At 35.7% G+C, this 16,174-nt stretch overlaps 1 protein-coding gene across 1 annotated transcript in view; it reads right to left on the bottom strand.

Moving 5' to 3' along the window:
- Positions 1-16,174, bottom strand: part of GRID2 (glutamate ionotropic receptor delta type subunit 2) — a 1,564,419-nt gene that overhangs the window by 651,042 nt on the left and 897,203 nt on the right. The window contains exon 5 of the mRNA XM_049789891.1: positions 9,432-9,485. Coding sequence (XP_049645848.1) covers positions 9,432-9,485 — 54 coding nt within the window. The remainder of the gene's footprint in view (positions 1-9,431; positions 9,486-16,174) is intronic.

Below are 16,174 nucleotides of genomic sequence, written 5' to 3'. Positions count from 1 at the left end.
ACTATTAGGACCTGAAGCATATGACCATTCACACCACTAAAACAATTAACTGCGAACCACAGAATTATATTACAGGACCTACTCATAGAACAGGATCGGACAAATTAACATTTCCTTTCTCTCTCTTCCTCTCTCTCTTCTCCCTACTTCTTTCATTCTGCATTTTCTTCTTTCTGTTCCTCCTCCTCATCAATTCATTCTATGTCAAATAAAACTCACACTGATATTTTCTATTTAGGAGAGAAACTTTGATACATAAGATACAGTGGACAATACTAAGTAAGGTAGACCTCATTAACACATTATTTAGTACTCGAGATGTGAAATCAATCTTTATCCTAAACTGCTTCTGCCATTATCTAACCTTAAAACCTTCATTTACCAAGGCCCAACCCATCACTGATGAAATGCCTTGAAACTGAGAAACCTCCCAACTTTGACACATTGACCCAATCTCTTTTATTTGATTTATTAAATCTTCTTTTATTTATTTTTACTATATTTACCTATTTTCATGTTCTCTTCTCTCTTATCTTTTGCTCTCCTTTCCTCTCTTTCTTAAGCTATACCTAAGCTTATTATTTATCTTAATTCAACCAGTCCTTAAGAACTCAGATCCATTCTATTAGGGTCAAACCTCTAACAACACTTCAAGAATAGATCACTATGGGTGGTGTTCTTTACATGACTGAAACCCAAACACAATCATGTATGTAATCAAGGTGTTTAAATAAAAAAAAAATAAAAAGGATAAAAGGTAAGACAAAAAAAAGAATAGATTACTAATCTAAATCTTTATATGGGCATGATTACATAGAGTGAGGACTCCTCTATGAGAGCCAAACTTAAGTTGTAAACAATCCATGCCTATAGTGAATATAGACCCTCCTCTATACTATCCTTCTTTCCCCTCTCTGAAATCCTACTACCTCTTCACCCTCCAATCCCAATTTGATATCCCACCTTATTAACACTTTTTACCCTCAGATCTTAACCCATTAAGCATCAAGACTGACCTCCTGCCTCAATAAGCTATCACTCAGCTCCCAATTAAAGGGACACCCACTCAGCCCCCCTTCTCCTCTCCTGACAATAAATTACAAGCAAACTTGTGCTGACTCATATTCTGTGGCCCTCTTTCTCATCCCCCCAAATGTGGACTGTTGCTTGATACTGGACTCAGTCCAGAAGGACCAACAGTGCAATAACTCTACCCGAGCCCTTTCTGCCACAAAGCATTTCTCAAACTCAAGAAAACCAGGATGTGTGAGGAAATGTGCCCTGGATTCCAACCCTCACAAGATTATCCCAAAAGACAATGGAGATGCCTATATTTCCCTTATAAGTTTAAGACTTTTATAATACTACCTATTATCCTGTTTATATCCAAATGTAAAGTGGTCTCCTGTATCACTTTGTTCATTTGATTACGTTATTTAAACTCATCTTTATTTATTTTTATATATGTGGATATAATTTTTGTTTATATATGTATAATGTATGTTTATATATGTATATATATGTTTTTGTCTTGTTTTTGTTTTCTTCTCTTCCTTAACTTCACCTGTTTGGGTCTGCTTGGTACAAAAACTTACAAGAAAAAGTCTTGCCTGGGATAAAAGCTCAGGTCAAAACAGGGCACAGAGATGACAGCGCCTGACACTCTCATCCCCAAATGCACCAGCAATATAATATTTTTTTTGCAAAGGCATATTAAAAAGGGGGAAATTTTATGTATAGAAACAAGCTCTTATCTACTAGGGATAAGAATTCATACATTTTGGGGCCAGGAAGGTGGCGCTAGAGGTAAGGTGTCTGCCTTGCAAGCGCTAGCATAGGATGGACCGAACCGTGGTTCGATCCCCCAGTGTCCCATATGGTCCCTCCAAGCCAGAGGCGATTTCTGAGCTCATAGCCAGGAGTAACCCCTGAGCGTCAAACGGGTGTGACCCAAAAACCAAAAAAAAAAAAGAAAAAAAAGAAAGAAAGAAAATTCACACATTTTACAATGCAGGGGCACCTCCTACCTTGAACATATTTCATGTGGTCCCAACTTAGACTCCTTGTGATCAGATAGCAACTGTCAACCCTGAACCCTAGATCTCAGACATAGACTAGACAAAGTTCTCTGCAGAGATCCAGGTACATAAACTCACTCTGGGACATTCTTAATACTGCTCTGACATCAACATGCACTAGTTTTTGATATGACACCCTGACAATGAGGAAATGGCAGCAACCTGATCTAAGAGCAAATTGTCTTCTTCACCACCTTACGATAAGATAAAATCAGAAGACATGCCATTCTTTGATAAGTGCAAAAGCCAAGATCACTAACTATAGAAGACTGAGTGTGTGACAACCATGAATAGGCAGAGCAGAGGTCTCAAACTCGTGGCCCACGGGCTGTTTGTGGCCCTCCTTACAACATTTTGTGGCCTGCAGCTGGCCTTCAAATATCACAGTATTCGCGAGTATTCACTTACCAAATAATCGCAATAAAAATTAGTAAGAAAAAAATCGCATTAAACATTCGTGTACCCCAAGCAGATCCGTTCAGGGTATGCAAATGTTTGATACGATTTTTTTTGCTATTTTTTCTTACTAATGCAATTTTTTATTGCGAATATTCGGTAAGTGAATAATCGTAAATACTTTGTGCCTAGAGCAGAGGTCATTTTCGCTGCTCCTGCCTGCTGTCCCTTGCAATATTGGAGGCCTAAGGGAGAGAAGGGAGAGAAGTTTATTGCAGAATTAGATTTTTTCTACCTTCATCATGACTTTATCAAAGCCTGCAGTGAAGAGAAAGATTGATGACAAGCACAGACAATTTCAGGAAAAATGGGAGACGCAGTATTTCTTTGTTGAGCACAGGGGCATTCCCACATGTCTTATTTGTTCAGAGAAAGTTGCAATGCACATTATTCAACTAAACATGCTGAGGAATGCGCAAAATATCAAGGAAATGAGAGAGCCAAGCAGGTTGCCAGTCTTAAAGCATGTCTAATGAGGCAAAAAAATTTCTTCAAGAAAGCAACCAAAGAGAATGTTGGATCAGTCAAAGCTAGTTACATGGTTAGTGAGATGATTGCTAAGGCAGGGAAACCATTCACAGAAGGAGAATTTGTTAAAAAAAAATGCATGTTACAGGCTGCAAGTATTCTCTGTCCTGAAAGAAAGTTCAATTTAGCAAAATCAGCCTTTCTGCCAACACTGTGGCAGAGAGCATTTCTGACATATCATGTGACATTTATCATCAACTGTGTGAGAAAGCCAAATGTTTTGATGCATACTCAGTTGCTCTTGATGAGGGCACAGATATAGCAGAAACTGCGTAGCTCACAATTTATGTCCGTGGTGTTGATTGCAATTTTGAATTGACAGAGGAGCTGCTCACAATAATTCCAATGCATGGCCAGACCACCACTAATGAGATATTTCGGCATCTGTGCGATGCCATTGAGAATGCAGGTTTGCCATGGAAGAGGTTTGTTGGAATAATAACTGATGGAGCGCCATCGATAACAGGGAGGAAAAATGGACTGGTGGCACTTGTTCAAAAAAAAAAACTTGAAAAGGAGTGTGTAAAGAAGGCCATTGCTCTTCACTGCATTATCCATTAGCAGGCCCTTTGCAGTAAATGCCTCCCATGTGACAATGTGATGTCTGTTGTTGTGAAATGCATGAACCAAATCAGATCCAGGGGCTTAAAGCACCAAATCAGATCCAAAGCACAGGAGGTTCCATGCTTTTTTTTTTAGAGGAAATGGAGTCAGAATATGGATATGTGCTCTATTTTAACAAGGTACATTGGCTCAGCAGGGGAAATGTCCTGAAAAGATTTTTTGAGTTGAGAGAAGAAGTGAAAGTCTTCATGGAGAAGGATGGGAATGCTGTTTCTGAGTAGAGTGATCACAAATGGCTCATAGACTTAGTTTTTCTTGTTGACATCACACATAAGCTGAATGTACTAAACAAGATGATACAAGGCCTGGGGAAGCTTATCAGTGCTGCCTATGACAACGTGAGAGCATTTTCCACAAAATTTGTGTTATGGAAATCCCAGCTCTCTCAGATAAACCTTTGCCGTTTCCTAGCATGCAAGGAACTTGTGGATGCAGGCATACCATTCAGTGGTGAGAAATATGTTGATGCTATTTTTAAGCTAGAGAAGGAATTTGATCACAGAATTGCAGACTTCAAAAAGCACAGAGCCACTTTGTGGACCCCTTTTTCTTTGATGTGCAAGATGACCCTCCTGTGCTTCAAATGCAGCTCATTGACCTGCAATGCAACTCTGATCTCAAACCAAGTTCTGGGAAATTAGTGAAAAAGCAGACATGCATGGGCAATTTTTGAGAGAATTGCCCCCAGCTTCCCTGAACTTTTCCGAATGTTCAAGTGCACCATGTGCCTTTTTGGGAGCACATATGCATGTGAAAATTTATTTCCACATTGAACTTCAATAAGTCAAAGTACAGGTTTAGACTTAATGATGATCATCTTCAAGCCATACTGTGGATCTCAACTGCTTCCTTCCTAAAGCCAAATGTGGTTTAGATTTGTGAGAAGAAGTGCTGTCAAGTCTCTAGCAGCAAGGAATAAGCAAAAGATGCCATGTTCAGAAGAACTGTTCATGATCTTCACTCAATGTTCTATTCATGTTCAGAATAAATAATTAAAACTGTTAATAATGATGTTTGAGGACTTTATTTTGTGAAATTCCTTATGCGGCCCTGCCTCATCCCAACTTTGCCTCCTGTGGCCCTTAGGTAAATTGAGTTTGAGACCCCTGAGGTTGAGCATATCCTGGGAGCAATAAAAGAGACTCTAGTCTAGGCCTTGGCCTATGATCTGTACAACAGTCAAGATTTCTAAATCCAGAGGTCTGACTGAGACAACTGTAACCATGCACAACTTCTGGAAATAATGAAAAAGTCTATCCTAGGCTTCTTTCTAGGAATGATGCAAAAACCTAGACCACCAACTACAGAAGATTGATTAAAACCACCGTGATGGCACAGAACTTCTATCACCGTAAAAAAAAAAAAGACTCCATCCTATGACCTGTGAAAATACTAATATCTATTTACAGAGGCCTGAGCGGAAAATTTCCAAACACTGCAAAAGCACCTATGGGTGAGTAAAAGAACAGATATGGTGCCTGGAGTTATTCTCATGACAGTATATTTCAAGGGCTTAGAAATCCTGTATCTCTTAGGCCAAGGGAATTCCCATTCTAATATCCCGAATATTTTCTTTTTTTTTTGTTTTGTTTTGTTTTTGGGTCACACCTGGCAGTGCTCAGGGGTTACTCCTGGTTGTCTGCTCAGAAATAGCTCCTGGCAGGCACGGGGGACCATATGGGACAGTGGGATTCGAACCAACCACCTTTGGTCCTGGATCGGCTGCTGGCAAGGCAAACGACACTGTGCTATCTCTCCAGGCCCATCCCCAATATATTCTGAGCCTATGCAAAAAGGAAAAAAAATGTTCAAATTAAATTTTTAGTTGTCAATGTTGTTTGTTTTTTGATGTTTTGTTAGTCTGTTTGTTTTTGTTTTGTTTGCTTTGTTTTGTTTTGGTGCTTTGTCTTGTTTTTTTTTTTTTTATTTCAGGGCTGTGGTTATTGTTCGGCTGTTGTCTTTATTGCTGTGGTTCTTTTCAGAGTTTTGTTGATTTTTTTTCGTATTGTTATGTTTTCTTCTTTTTTCCCTTTCTTCTCTTAAATCAATATTTATAGCCTCTAGAAGAACTCCATTTTTTGCTAGTTTGATTCTTGCCGCCCTCCTCACTTTTTTCTTTCATTCAAACAGAACCACATAACTTGAACTATATTTTTCTGCCTCACAAAGTGAAGGGGAAATACTGGAGGGTACCAAGACCAAACAATCATATGAACATTGAGTAGAAATAAAAAATTATCAGAATTAAACACCAAATCCAAAGCCAATGACAGCAGAATCAATTCCCAATCTACAACAAGCTAGACACAAAGGAAACTACCATATTTGAAAGAAAAAATGGCAACCGAAAATCTGGGGTCATCTTATACGCCGAGTATATCCCAAGAAAATGTTTCAATATGCCGCTACAAGAAAATTGTCTGAATATTGTCACAAAACAAATTTTCCAACTCGATCCTGCACCAATCACTGCAAGGCTGCTCGACCGCCTCTCTAACTCAGCCAATCCAAACAGGCTTTTGATGCATGCAAATTAGACAATGTTCTGTACCCGAGTCTACACTGTCAAAAGCCTGCTCAGATTGGCCAGAGTCAGAGAGAAAGTCTATGACAATATAAACTTTGAACCTTTGCTTGCTGTGATTGGCTCACTGTGGTACATGAGCACAAGAACACATGCAGCACATACAGCTCAGGAACGTTCTGTCTGATACAGCGAATATAGGCCTAAACCTATGTTTTAACTGAAAAATTAGGGGGTCATCTTATATGCCCAGTCAATACGGTACTTATACTAGTGGCCCACGGGGCAAAGGAGGGTGATATGGGATGTATGCTGGGTACAGGGGTGGAGGGAGGACAACATTTGTAGGGGGAATGCCCCTGATTCAATTTCACTATGTACCTAAAATATTACTGTGACTGATTGTAATCCACTTCGATCAAAAAATATTATTTAAAAGAAAGAAATTTTGCATTTCAAAAAGTGCATTTTACAAAAGAGGCAGCTTCAAGTTTATAAACACTAAAAAATCAACTAAGTACATAATCGACAACTAAATCCTTTGAGTGATTTTAAAAGAAAGAATCTAGAAATAAATTGATATAATGAAAACTATGATATAATTTTTATCCACATCATTAACCATATTCTATTGACTTCATTTGTATTTGTGTTTTGTTTGTTTTGGGGACCATACCAATGATGCTCAAAGGTTACTCCTGGTTATGAACTCAAATATCGCTCCTATCTTGGGGAACCATGTGGGATGATGGGGGATAGAACTACAGTCTGTAATGGTCAGCCACCTGCAAGGCAAATGCCCTACAGCTGCGCCATCGCACTGGCCCCTGACTTTAATTTTTAAATGTTTATTTCTTGGGCATTTAAGAATGATGAACTAGTTCACCACTCTCCGAGCCTCAGTTCTATAAAATAATGTGAATTTCTGTTAATCTATACAGAAATTTTATGTTTTGAAGAATTTAAGGGAGTTACGTTATAAAATTAATTTTACTTTTTAATTTTATTTATATTTATTTATTTATTTATTTTGGTTTTAGGGCCACACCCGCCTTGCTCAGGAGTTACTTTTGGCTCTGGCTCTGTGATTAGAAATTGCTCCTGGCTTGGGGGACCATATGGAATGCAGGGATTAGAACCCAGGTCCATCCTGTGTTGGCCACACGTAACACAAACAAACCACTGTGCTAACTCTCCGGCCCCTACCTTTTTATTCTTTACTTGATTACAGATATTTGTACATAAAATTGATATTGTGTATCCTGTAAGATAAGGAACTCAAGGGCCTGAAGCTCATGGAGGAGGCTAGGTTGATTCCCAGAACCCTGTGGTTGTCCACTTCTGTTGCTAAGCACTGAGCCAGGAGCAGTTTGTGAGTGTCCAGCTATCTCACAAATGAGAAGCAACATTTTTGTCACAGTTATAGTACAAAAGATGAAGGAATTATCTTGCAGGTAGTTAACCTGGGTTGGATTTCTGATAGCACACAATCCCCACAGCACCACCAGGAATGGTTCCTGAGCATAGAGACAGCTATAAGCCCTGAATACTGCTAAGTGTGTCCCAACTCCTTGCTTGCATTAATATTGCAAACAGGGCCCGGAGAGATAGCACAGCGGCGTTTGCCTTGCAAGCAGCCGATCCAGGACCAAAGGTGGTTGGTTCGAATCCCGGTGTCCCATATGGTCCCCCGTGCCTGCCAGGAGCTATTTCTGAACAAACAGCCAGGAGTAACCCCTGAGCATTGCCAGGTGTGACCCAAAAGCCAAAAAAAAAAAAAAATATTGCAAACAAAATCAAACAAACATTCCAAAAAACCTAAAGTTAGATATTTTATTTCCTTAGACCAAGGTATGTAGCCTTTACTGTCAATATTTAATAATGAAATTATTAAGAATTAAGTTAATGTCTCCAAAAGTGTGACTTAATTAATTCTTATTTAATATTTTAAGAAAGAGTTAAATTTCTAATGTAAGGAAATTTACCTTAACATTCTCTATTCATTTACTGCCTGTTATCTAATAAAGCTTCTAAAGCATAGCATACAGCCAAGAGCTAGTCCTAAATTCCATGGGTGTGATCCAAAAGAAAAACAAAGACAAAAATAAACACATAAAAAAGATTTGACATCAACCTTTTTCTTCACTGCAGGAGCAATTTAAAAGAGATAATGCCTGAAAGTACATAAGGAAAAGTTCCAAAGGCCAATTTCACTATCAATTTACAATTTACTATCAGGGACTAATCTAGCATTATTTTTTTGCAGCTCTGAGAAGCATATTTTCCTATATAAGTCGCTAATTTTTAAGACTTAAATAAAGACCTTGATCATCTGCTTCAGGCCCTGAAGGGAAAAGACTGCATAAATAGAAAGGCTGTTGAGAACTCAATCCATTGATTCCAGGGAGAAGATAAATACCATTATCAGCTACTAAAATATAATTGATTACACTTTGTGAGCTAGCATAGTCTCTTCTTATCATAAAACACTTAATGAAAATGAATATTTATATATATTGTTTTCAAGTTCCTACACCAATTTATATCATGGTATGCAATACCAAATTTGATTTATAATTCTTTTCTAAAAATTATTATAGTAAAAAGACTAAATAAATGTTTGCAACCCATTGTGAAATTAGAAAAACAAACAAAACAACAGCTACACAACAGCTACACAAACCAAGCTAGATGGTGTCATGATTTTCATATTCAGTGAAAACATTTGTAAGTTGTAGGGGTCTTTCTTTTCTTAGATGAAACTTTAATTAATTGGCTTACAAAGGTAAGATATCTATGTTTCTTCTTTTCTAAAAACTAGGTTAAATTATCAGTCATCAATTAAAAATCTGTAAAAAAAATAATTTACCTTCTCTGACTTTTATTCGCTTCATACTTTATAAATTAATGTTAAGCGATAACCAAAATAAAGTCTAGGACTAGAGAGATAGTACAGTGAGTTGGGGGGTGTGACTTACAACTCACATGCAGATATGAGTTGGATCCCAAGAACTCCATAGGCTTAGCAAGAGTGATTTCTGAACCTGGAAATCCTGATTGTCACGTCATAATTTAATAATTTGTGATTATTTTTGTAACAGCTTTGCAATTTCATGGTACATTTTTAAATAAAACGTCAAGGTTATACAAAACATTTTGAACATAGGAAAACAGGACAAAAAGTTTGACAATAAAGTTTAGTAAGGTTTAAATGACTTTACCTCATTTATTATCATCCAGTGACAGTCAAAGGCAACTAAATTAGTCTCCACAACCTAGAATTGAAAACAAACAAAAATAACAATGCATCAGTAAGCATTCATTGTGAAATGCAAACAAAACTAATAAATAAATTTTGCAAATGACAAAGTGAAACCCACATTAGGTAGGTTTTAGTTATTCAATTGATGAAAAACCAATAATAAAGCACTGAAGATGAATTTGTGCTCTATATACAGATGCATAAGAGTTGCTAGTTGAGTTTGAAAATATTATTCAATAAATACTAAAAATAATAAGTATTAAAAAGTAATATTCTATGTTATATTAATGAGTGAATCAAACCTCCTGTGTATTCCAAATAAAATTGAATGCATTTCTCCATTTTATCTAAGTATATAATTTCCACGACTGAAGTCTAACTAAATTTTTTTAATAGTTTCCTTATTTAAGCATTATGGTTACAAACATGTTTGTAATTGTGTTTCAGCCATAAAATTCACACACTTCTTCACCAGTGAAACTTTCCTGCCACCAATGTCCTTGATTTTCCTCTTTCCCATACCTGCGTATCTTGGAGACAGGCTTTGTGTTTCTCTCTCTCTCTCTCTCTCTCTCTCTCTCTCTCTCTCTCTCTCTCTCTCTCTCTCTCTCTCTCTCTCTCTCTCTCTCTCTCATTGTCATGATAGTTATTATTTCTCTAATCACACTTATCACTCTTGGTGCTAAGTTTCTTATTGAGGGCTGGTCCTTCCAGCTCTCATCTCTATTATCTCTGATTATTATTATTATTAGTTATTATTATACTCTTATTTTTATATCTCAGATGAATGAGACTATTGTATATTTATTTCTCTCTTCTGACTTATTTCACGCAACAAAACAGTCTCCATATCAAGCCAATTATAAGCAAACTTTGTGACTTCATCTTTTCTAACAGCTGCATAGTATTCCATTGTATCAGGGGTTAGCAACCTGCTTCTCCAGAGCCTCGTGTGGCTCTTTTGAAGCTTTGCTGCAGCTCCGATAGCAGGGGGGCGGGGAGAGGTATCACTTATAATATTTTAATTGGCTATTCATTTTCACAAACATATGTTGTATATTGTTAAGTGAAACTTCTCTATTTTTCTTTTTTAGATAGACAGCTAACTGCATGATCCTGTATATAGCATTAAGAAACATTGGCCCCAATAAAACAAAACAAAACAAAACAAAAAGATAAGAAAAATGTGTGTAGTGCTATATTTATTTTAAATGTTGTGATGGTTTCCCAGGTTTTTCATTCTTCTTTTTTGGCTCCCAGGATTTATTTTCTTCGGAAACGAGTCCAAGTGGCACTTTATGTCTTAAAGGTTGCCGAACACTGATAGATGTATACAGTTTCTTTATCCACTCATCTGTCCTTGGACATCTGGGTTGTTTTCAGATTTTGTCTATTGTGAATAGTGATGCTACGAACATATAGAGGGCATTTTTGTATTTTGTTTTTGTGTTTTTTTCCTACAATTCTATTTACTATCTTCTGACAAAGTATCCTCCATGTTCTAAAAATCCTTGTGTGGATGTATTGTGTAGGTATCTAGTTATAAAATTATCTAGATGTAAAGACTAAAATCCAATCAAGTGCCAGCATTACATTTTCAGTGTGCTATTTTAGAAGTCTTTGGATTGCTAACAATATGAACAAAAGTAAATCTTACATAAACAGAAAAGTTTATGTGTTTAGGTTTAAGCAACTTTATCTGACTAATGTTTGACAAATATAATCTGGGTAGTTCTTGGCTTAGGTAAAAACATTGTATTGGGATGAAAATGTAAGTTAGGTGCTGACAGATTATGTGGGTTCTGTTGCAGTTCCCCATAATGTCCCCCAAGCACAGCAGAAGTGATCCCTAAGCATCATCACAGTATGTGGTCTGAAGCACCTCCTGCTCCCCACAAATGCATTGTGTGTACAATAATGCAGTTAATATATCAACTTTTCAACTTTATGATAATATAATCTAAGATATTTTCCTATCTATGATTAATGCCATGGATCCTATAAGCATATAATCAAGGAAACTATTTTTCATAAATTACCTTTGGTAGTTTCATCAGTAATATATGAAAAACAGATTTTAAACAAATATACTTCGAAAGTAAGAACATAAAGAAACTAAGTAAGAATTACATTTTGGTGGTTATTCTTTAACAACTATCTGAGAAAAGACTAGTAATAAGTTTAAATACAATTACGTAGTTATATATAGAATATTTGCTTTTTAAAATTTTCGTGAGTTTTAGATGACTATGTAAAGCTTAATGTAATTTAATAATCTATTTATAACACATAATAATAAATGATGCATTAACTGTCCTTAATTTGTATAATTGTATTTGCAATATAGATTCTCAATTTACATGTGACATTGATAGAAAATATTGTCCATGAAAGGTCACAGCTTTAGCTAAAAGCATTTTATACTAATATAGTAACACTTAATTATTTTATAGTTATCATCCTTTAACTATACCAGAGGGAGATTATTCATCATTTATTTATAATAAATATTATTTGAAAATAAGAGTATTTTCATGCAGATGTAAAGGAATTTAAATCAGAGACAAATCAAAGAATTTATTTAAATAAAAAGAAAAAATATACTAAAATGAGAAATAGGGAAAGTTCAGAGGAAAGAGAAGTGATATTTACAATCTTAAAAGTGCTTCTGAAACAATATTAGCAGTAGAATGAAAAAATGATTTCAGCTGCTTAATTATAATGATTTAACAGACTACAAAATTTGGTCAGTTTAAGCAAATATAAGATATAAAAATTCTGCTTGGAGCTGAACCTGAATTCCTAAGGCTACCAACAATACCCAACACTCCCCTTCCTTAAACTCTAGACCCAGACTATCCCATATCCTGTTGTCTGTCTGCCCTCTTATCCCAAATCCACTGAGTTATGCCTGCTATTTAAATTGATATCTATTTCCAGGAAGGTGGGCCCTAGCACTTCTTTCTTTCAGACAATATACAGCCTCAAAATTTAGATGACCAAACCAAGTAATTATTGGGCAATATTTTTTAATCATAATCAAATAACCGAGCATGTTTAGGAGAATATCCTTTAAGGCAAATTTTTTAGTAGTCATTTTATCCCATAATCAATTGAATAGATACTTTTCTTAAGCAACTGGGAACCTTAAACTCCACCACTCTTACCCACAAAATGCATAGAACAATGCGGAAACTATGGAGATCAACTGCAGGTTTGGATACGGAGATAAAGCTAGGAAAATCTCTAAGCCCATAAAAATGTCCGAGTCTGAAAGAAGTGGACCTAAAATGAACATTTAATGCTGTAATAGCAGAAATCATGGAAGCACTAACGAGTAAAATTACGCAAAAAATAGATGAACAATTCAACCAACTAAAGAACTCTTTCAGACGATGAGAGAGTCCATACAAAATTGGAAGGAACTAAAAAAAATATTAACAATCCATAGTAGCAGAATCACACAGGGGGAGAACATTATAGATAACATTTAAAACAAATTACAGCCAGAATCAATAAAAAAAATGTCAAAAAAGTAAAGAAAGATAAAAGAATGGAAAAAAGTAAGAGCCTTGTTGTAAAAAAGACAAGAGAAACAACCTTCAAATTATAGGAATACCAGAAGGGGAAGATAAAGAGATGGGGAAGAACAAGTAGTGGGAGAGAAATGGCAGATAAATTTACAATGTTCTGTAAATTTTCTCTGGAAATTCAAGAGGCAAAAACAGTGCCAAACAAAATAGAGAGAAACAGAATAGAACATATACATATAGAACTCAAAATAACAAAGAGAGAGGAAAGAAAGAAAGGAAGGAAGGAAGGAAGGAAGGAAGGAAGGAAGGAAGGAAGGAAGGAAGGAAGGAAGGAAGGAAGGAAGGAAGGAAGGAAGGAAGGAAGGAAGAAAGAAAGAAAGAAAGAAAGAAAGAAAGAAAGAAAGAAAGAAAGAAAGAAAGAAAGAAAGAAAGAAAGAAAGAAAGAAAGAAAGAAAGAAAGAAAGAAAGAAAGAAAGAAGAAAGGAAAGGAAAGGAAGGAAGGAAGGAAGGAAGGAAGGAAGGAAAAAAGAAGAAAGAAAGAAAGAAAGAAAGAAAGAAAGAAAGAAAGAAAGAAAGAAAGAAAGAAAGAAAGAAAGAAAGGAAGGAAGGAAGGAAGGAAGGAAGGAAGGAAGGAAGGAAGAAAGGAAGGAAGAAAGGAAGGAAGGAAGGAAGAAAGAAAGAAAGAAAGAAAGAAAGAAAGAAAGAAAGAAAGAAAGAAAGAAAGAAAGAAAGAAAGAAAGAAAGAAAGAAAGAAAGAAAAAGAAAGAAAGAAGGAAGGACGGAAGGAAGGAAGGAAGAAAAGAGAAAGAAAGAAGGAAAGAAAGAAAGAAAGAAAGAAAGAAAGAAAGAAAGAAAGAAAGAAAGAAAGAAAGAAAGAAAGAAAGAAAGAAAGAAAGAACGGAAGGAAGGAAGGAAAGAAGGAAGAAAGAAAGGAAGGAAGGAAGAAAGGAAGGAAGGAAGGAAGAAAGGAAGGAAGGAAGAAAGAAAGGAAGGAAGGAAGGAAGGAAGAAAGAAAGAAAGAAAGAAAGAAAGAAAGAAAGAAAGAAAGAAAGAAAGAAAGAAAGAAAGAAAGAAAGAAAGAAAGAAAGAAAGAAAGAAAGAAAGAAAGAAAGAAAGAAAGAAGAAAGAAAGAAAGGAAAGGAAGGAAGGAAGGAAGGAAGGAAAAAAGAAGAAAGAAAGAAAGAAAGAAAGAAAGAAAGAAAGAAAGAAAGAAAGAAAGAAAGAAAGAAAGAAAGAAAGAAAGAAAGGAAGGAAGGAAGGAAGGAAGGAAGGAAGGAAGGAAGGAAGGAAGGAAGGAAGAAAGGAAGGAAGGAAGAAAGGAAGAAAGAAAGAAAGAAAGAAAGAAAGAAAGAAAGAAAGAAAGAAAGAAAGAAAGAAAGAAAGAAAGAAAGAAAGAAAGAAAGAAAGAAAGAAAAAGAAAGAAAGAAGGAAGGACGGAAGGAAGGAAGGAAGAAAAGAGAAAGAAAGAAAGAAAGAAAGAGAGAAAGAATGAAAGAAAGAAAGAGAGAAAGAATGAAAGAAAGAAAGAAAGAAAGAAAGAAAGAAGGAAGGAAGGAAGGAAGGAAGGAAGAAAGAAAGGAAGGAAGGAAGAAAGGAAGGAAGGAAGAAAGGAAGGAAGGAAAAAAGAAAGAAAGGAAGGAAGGAAGGAAGGAAGGAAGAAAGAAAGAAAGAAAGAAAGAAAGAAAGAAAGAAAGAAAGAAAGAAAGAAAGAAAGAAAGAAAGAAAGGAAGGAAGGAAGGAAGGAAGGAAGGAAGGAAGGAAGGAAGGAAGGAAGGAAGGAAGGAAGGAAGGAAAGAAGGAAGGAAGAAAGAAAGAAAGAAAGAAAGAAAGAAAGAAAGAAAGAAAGAAAGAAAGAAAGAAAGAAAGAAAGAAAGAAAGAAAGAAAGAAGGAAGGAAAGAAAGAAAGGAAGAAGGAAAGAAAGAAGAGAGAAAGGAAGAAAGAAGAGAGAAAGAAAGAAAGAAAGAAAGAAAGAAAGAAGGAAGGAAAGAAAGAAAGGAAGAAGGAAAGAAAGAAAGAAAGAAAGAAAGAAAGAAAGAAAGAAAGAAAGAAAGAAAGAAAGAAAGAAGAAAGAAAGAAGAAAGAAAATAGAGAGACTTCTTAAAGCAACAGGGAGAGGAAAATCATTAGATATACAGGAAAAAAAACGGAAAATTAACATATATTTCACATGAAATGGTCCAGGAAAGAAAAGAGGGAATGATATAACCAAATTATTGAATGAAAGACGTTTTCAAGCTACAGCCCACAGCAAACCTTTCATTTATATAAGAAGGAGGGATAAAAAAATACTTATACAAAAAAGAACTTGCAATATTCATGATAATCAAAAAGACTCTAAATGAACTACTAAAAGGTCATTTATATTAAAAAATAAATTATTATATAAACCAAATAAACAATCATACACAGTATAATGGGATCACTGTCCTTTCTGTCAACATTCTTTGGATGTCAATGAAATTAACACCAAAGGTCAAAGTAGAGGGTTGGCTCAGGAAACAAAAACCATATATTTTCTGTTTTAGACAATGCAACTAAAATAAATGTAGTAAATAGAGGTAATCAGTGTAAATAGAAGCTCAGAAAATAAAGATGGAAAACAACTATAAAACCCACTGGAAAACAAAGAGCTGAGCCTGCCATACTGATATCAGAACACATTTCTTTCAACCTCAAGAAAGTAATTAGAGAGAAATGTAGATCCTTTGTCTGTAAAGGCAGGCAGGAATGGTCTGTCTCTGCTTACCAACTGGAAGTGACTGAGGGAACCTGTCGCCTTTGAGTTATTCTCTACTCTTCTGTCTCCTGAAACTCCTGAGAGGGTCAGAAGTGCCCAGCAAAAACTGTTTCCTAGAGGCATCCAAGCGAAAAGGCCAAGAAAGAGCATTGCCACTCCGCTTTATTTCATGCCACATACTCTAAATAATGAGCCCCAACATAATATACAGAAAAAGTCACACTACAAGATTGACAATGGGGAAAACTCGCAGGCAAACACCATGCAAGGAAATTGAAGATAATAGCTGTGATGACGAAAAAATACCAACCATCTGATTAATCTCTCAATAAGAAGTTTAGAATAGACATATAGAGGATTCTCATGGAAATCAAAGAAAACATAGCTCTAGCTGAACAGAACACAAAGGTAGAAATCAGAAAACTTCAAAC

Source organism: Suncus etruscus, chromosome 16, assembly GCF_024139225.1.
Source record: "Suncus etruscus isolate mSunEtr1 chromosome 16, mSunEtr1.pri.cur, whole genome shotgun sequence".
Taxonomy (NCBI): Eukaryota; Metazoa; Chordata; class Mammalia; order Eulipotyphla; family Soricidae; genus Suncus; species Suncus etruscus.
Note: the sequence above shows the minus strand (reverse complement) of the source record. Positions and strands in the feature narration are given on the sequence as shown.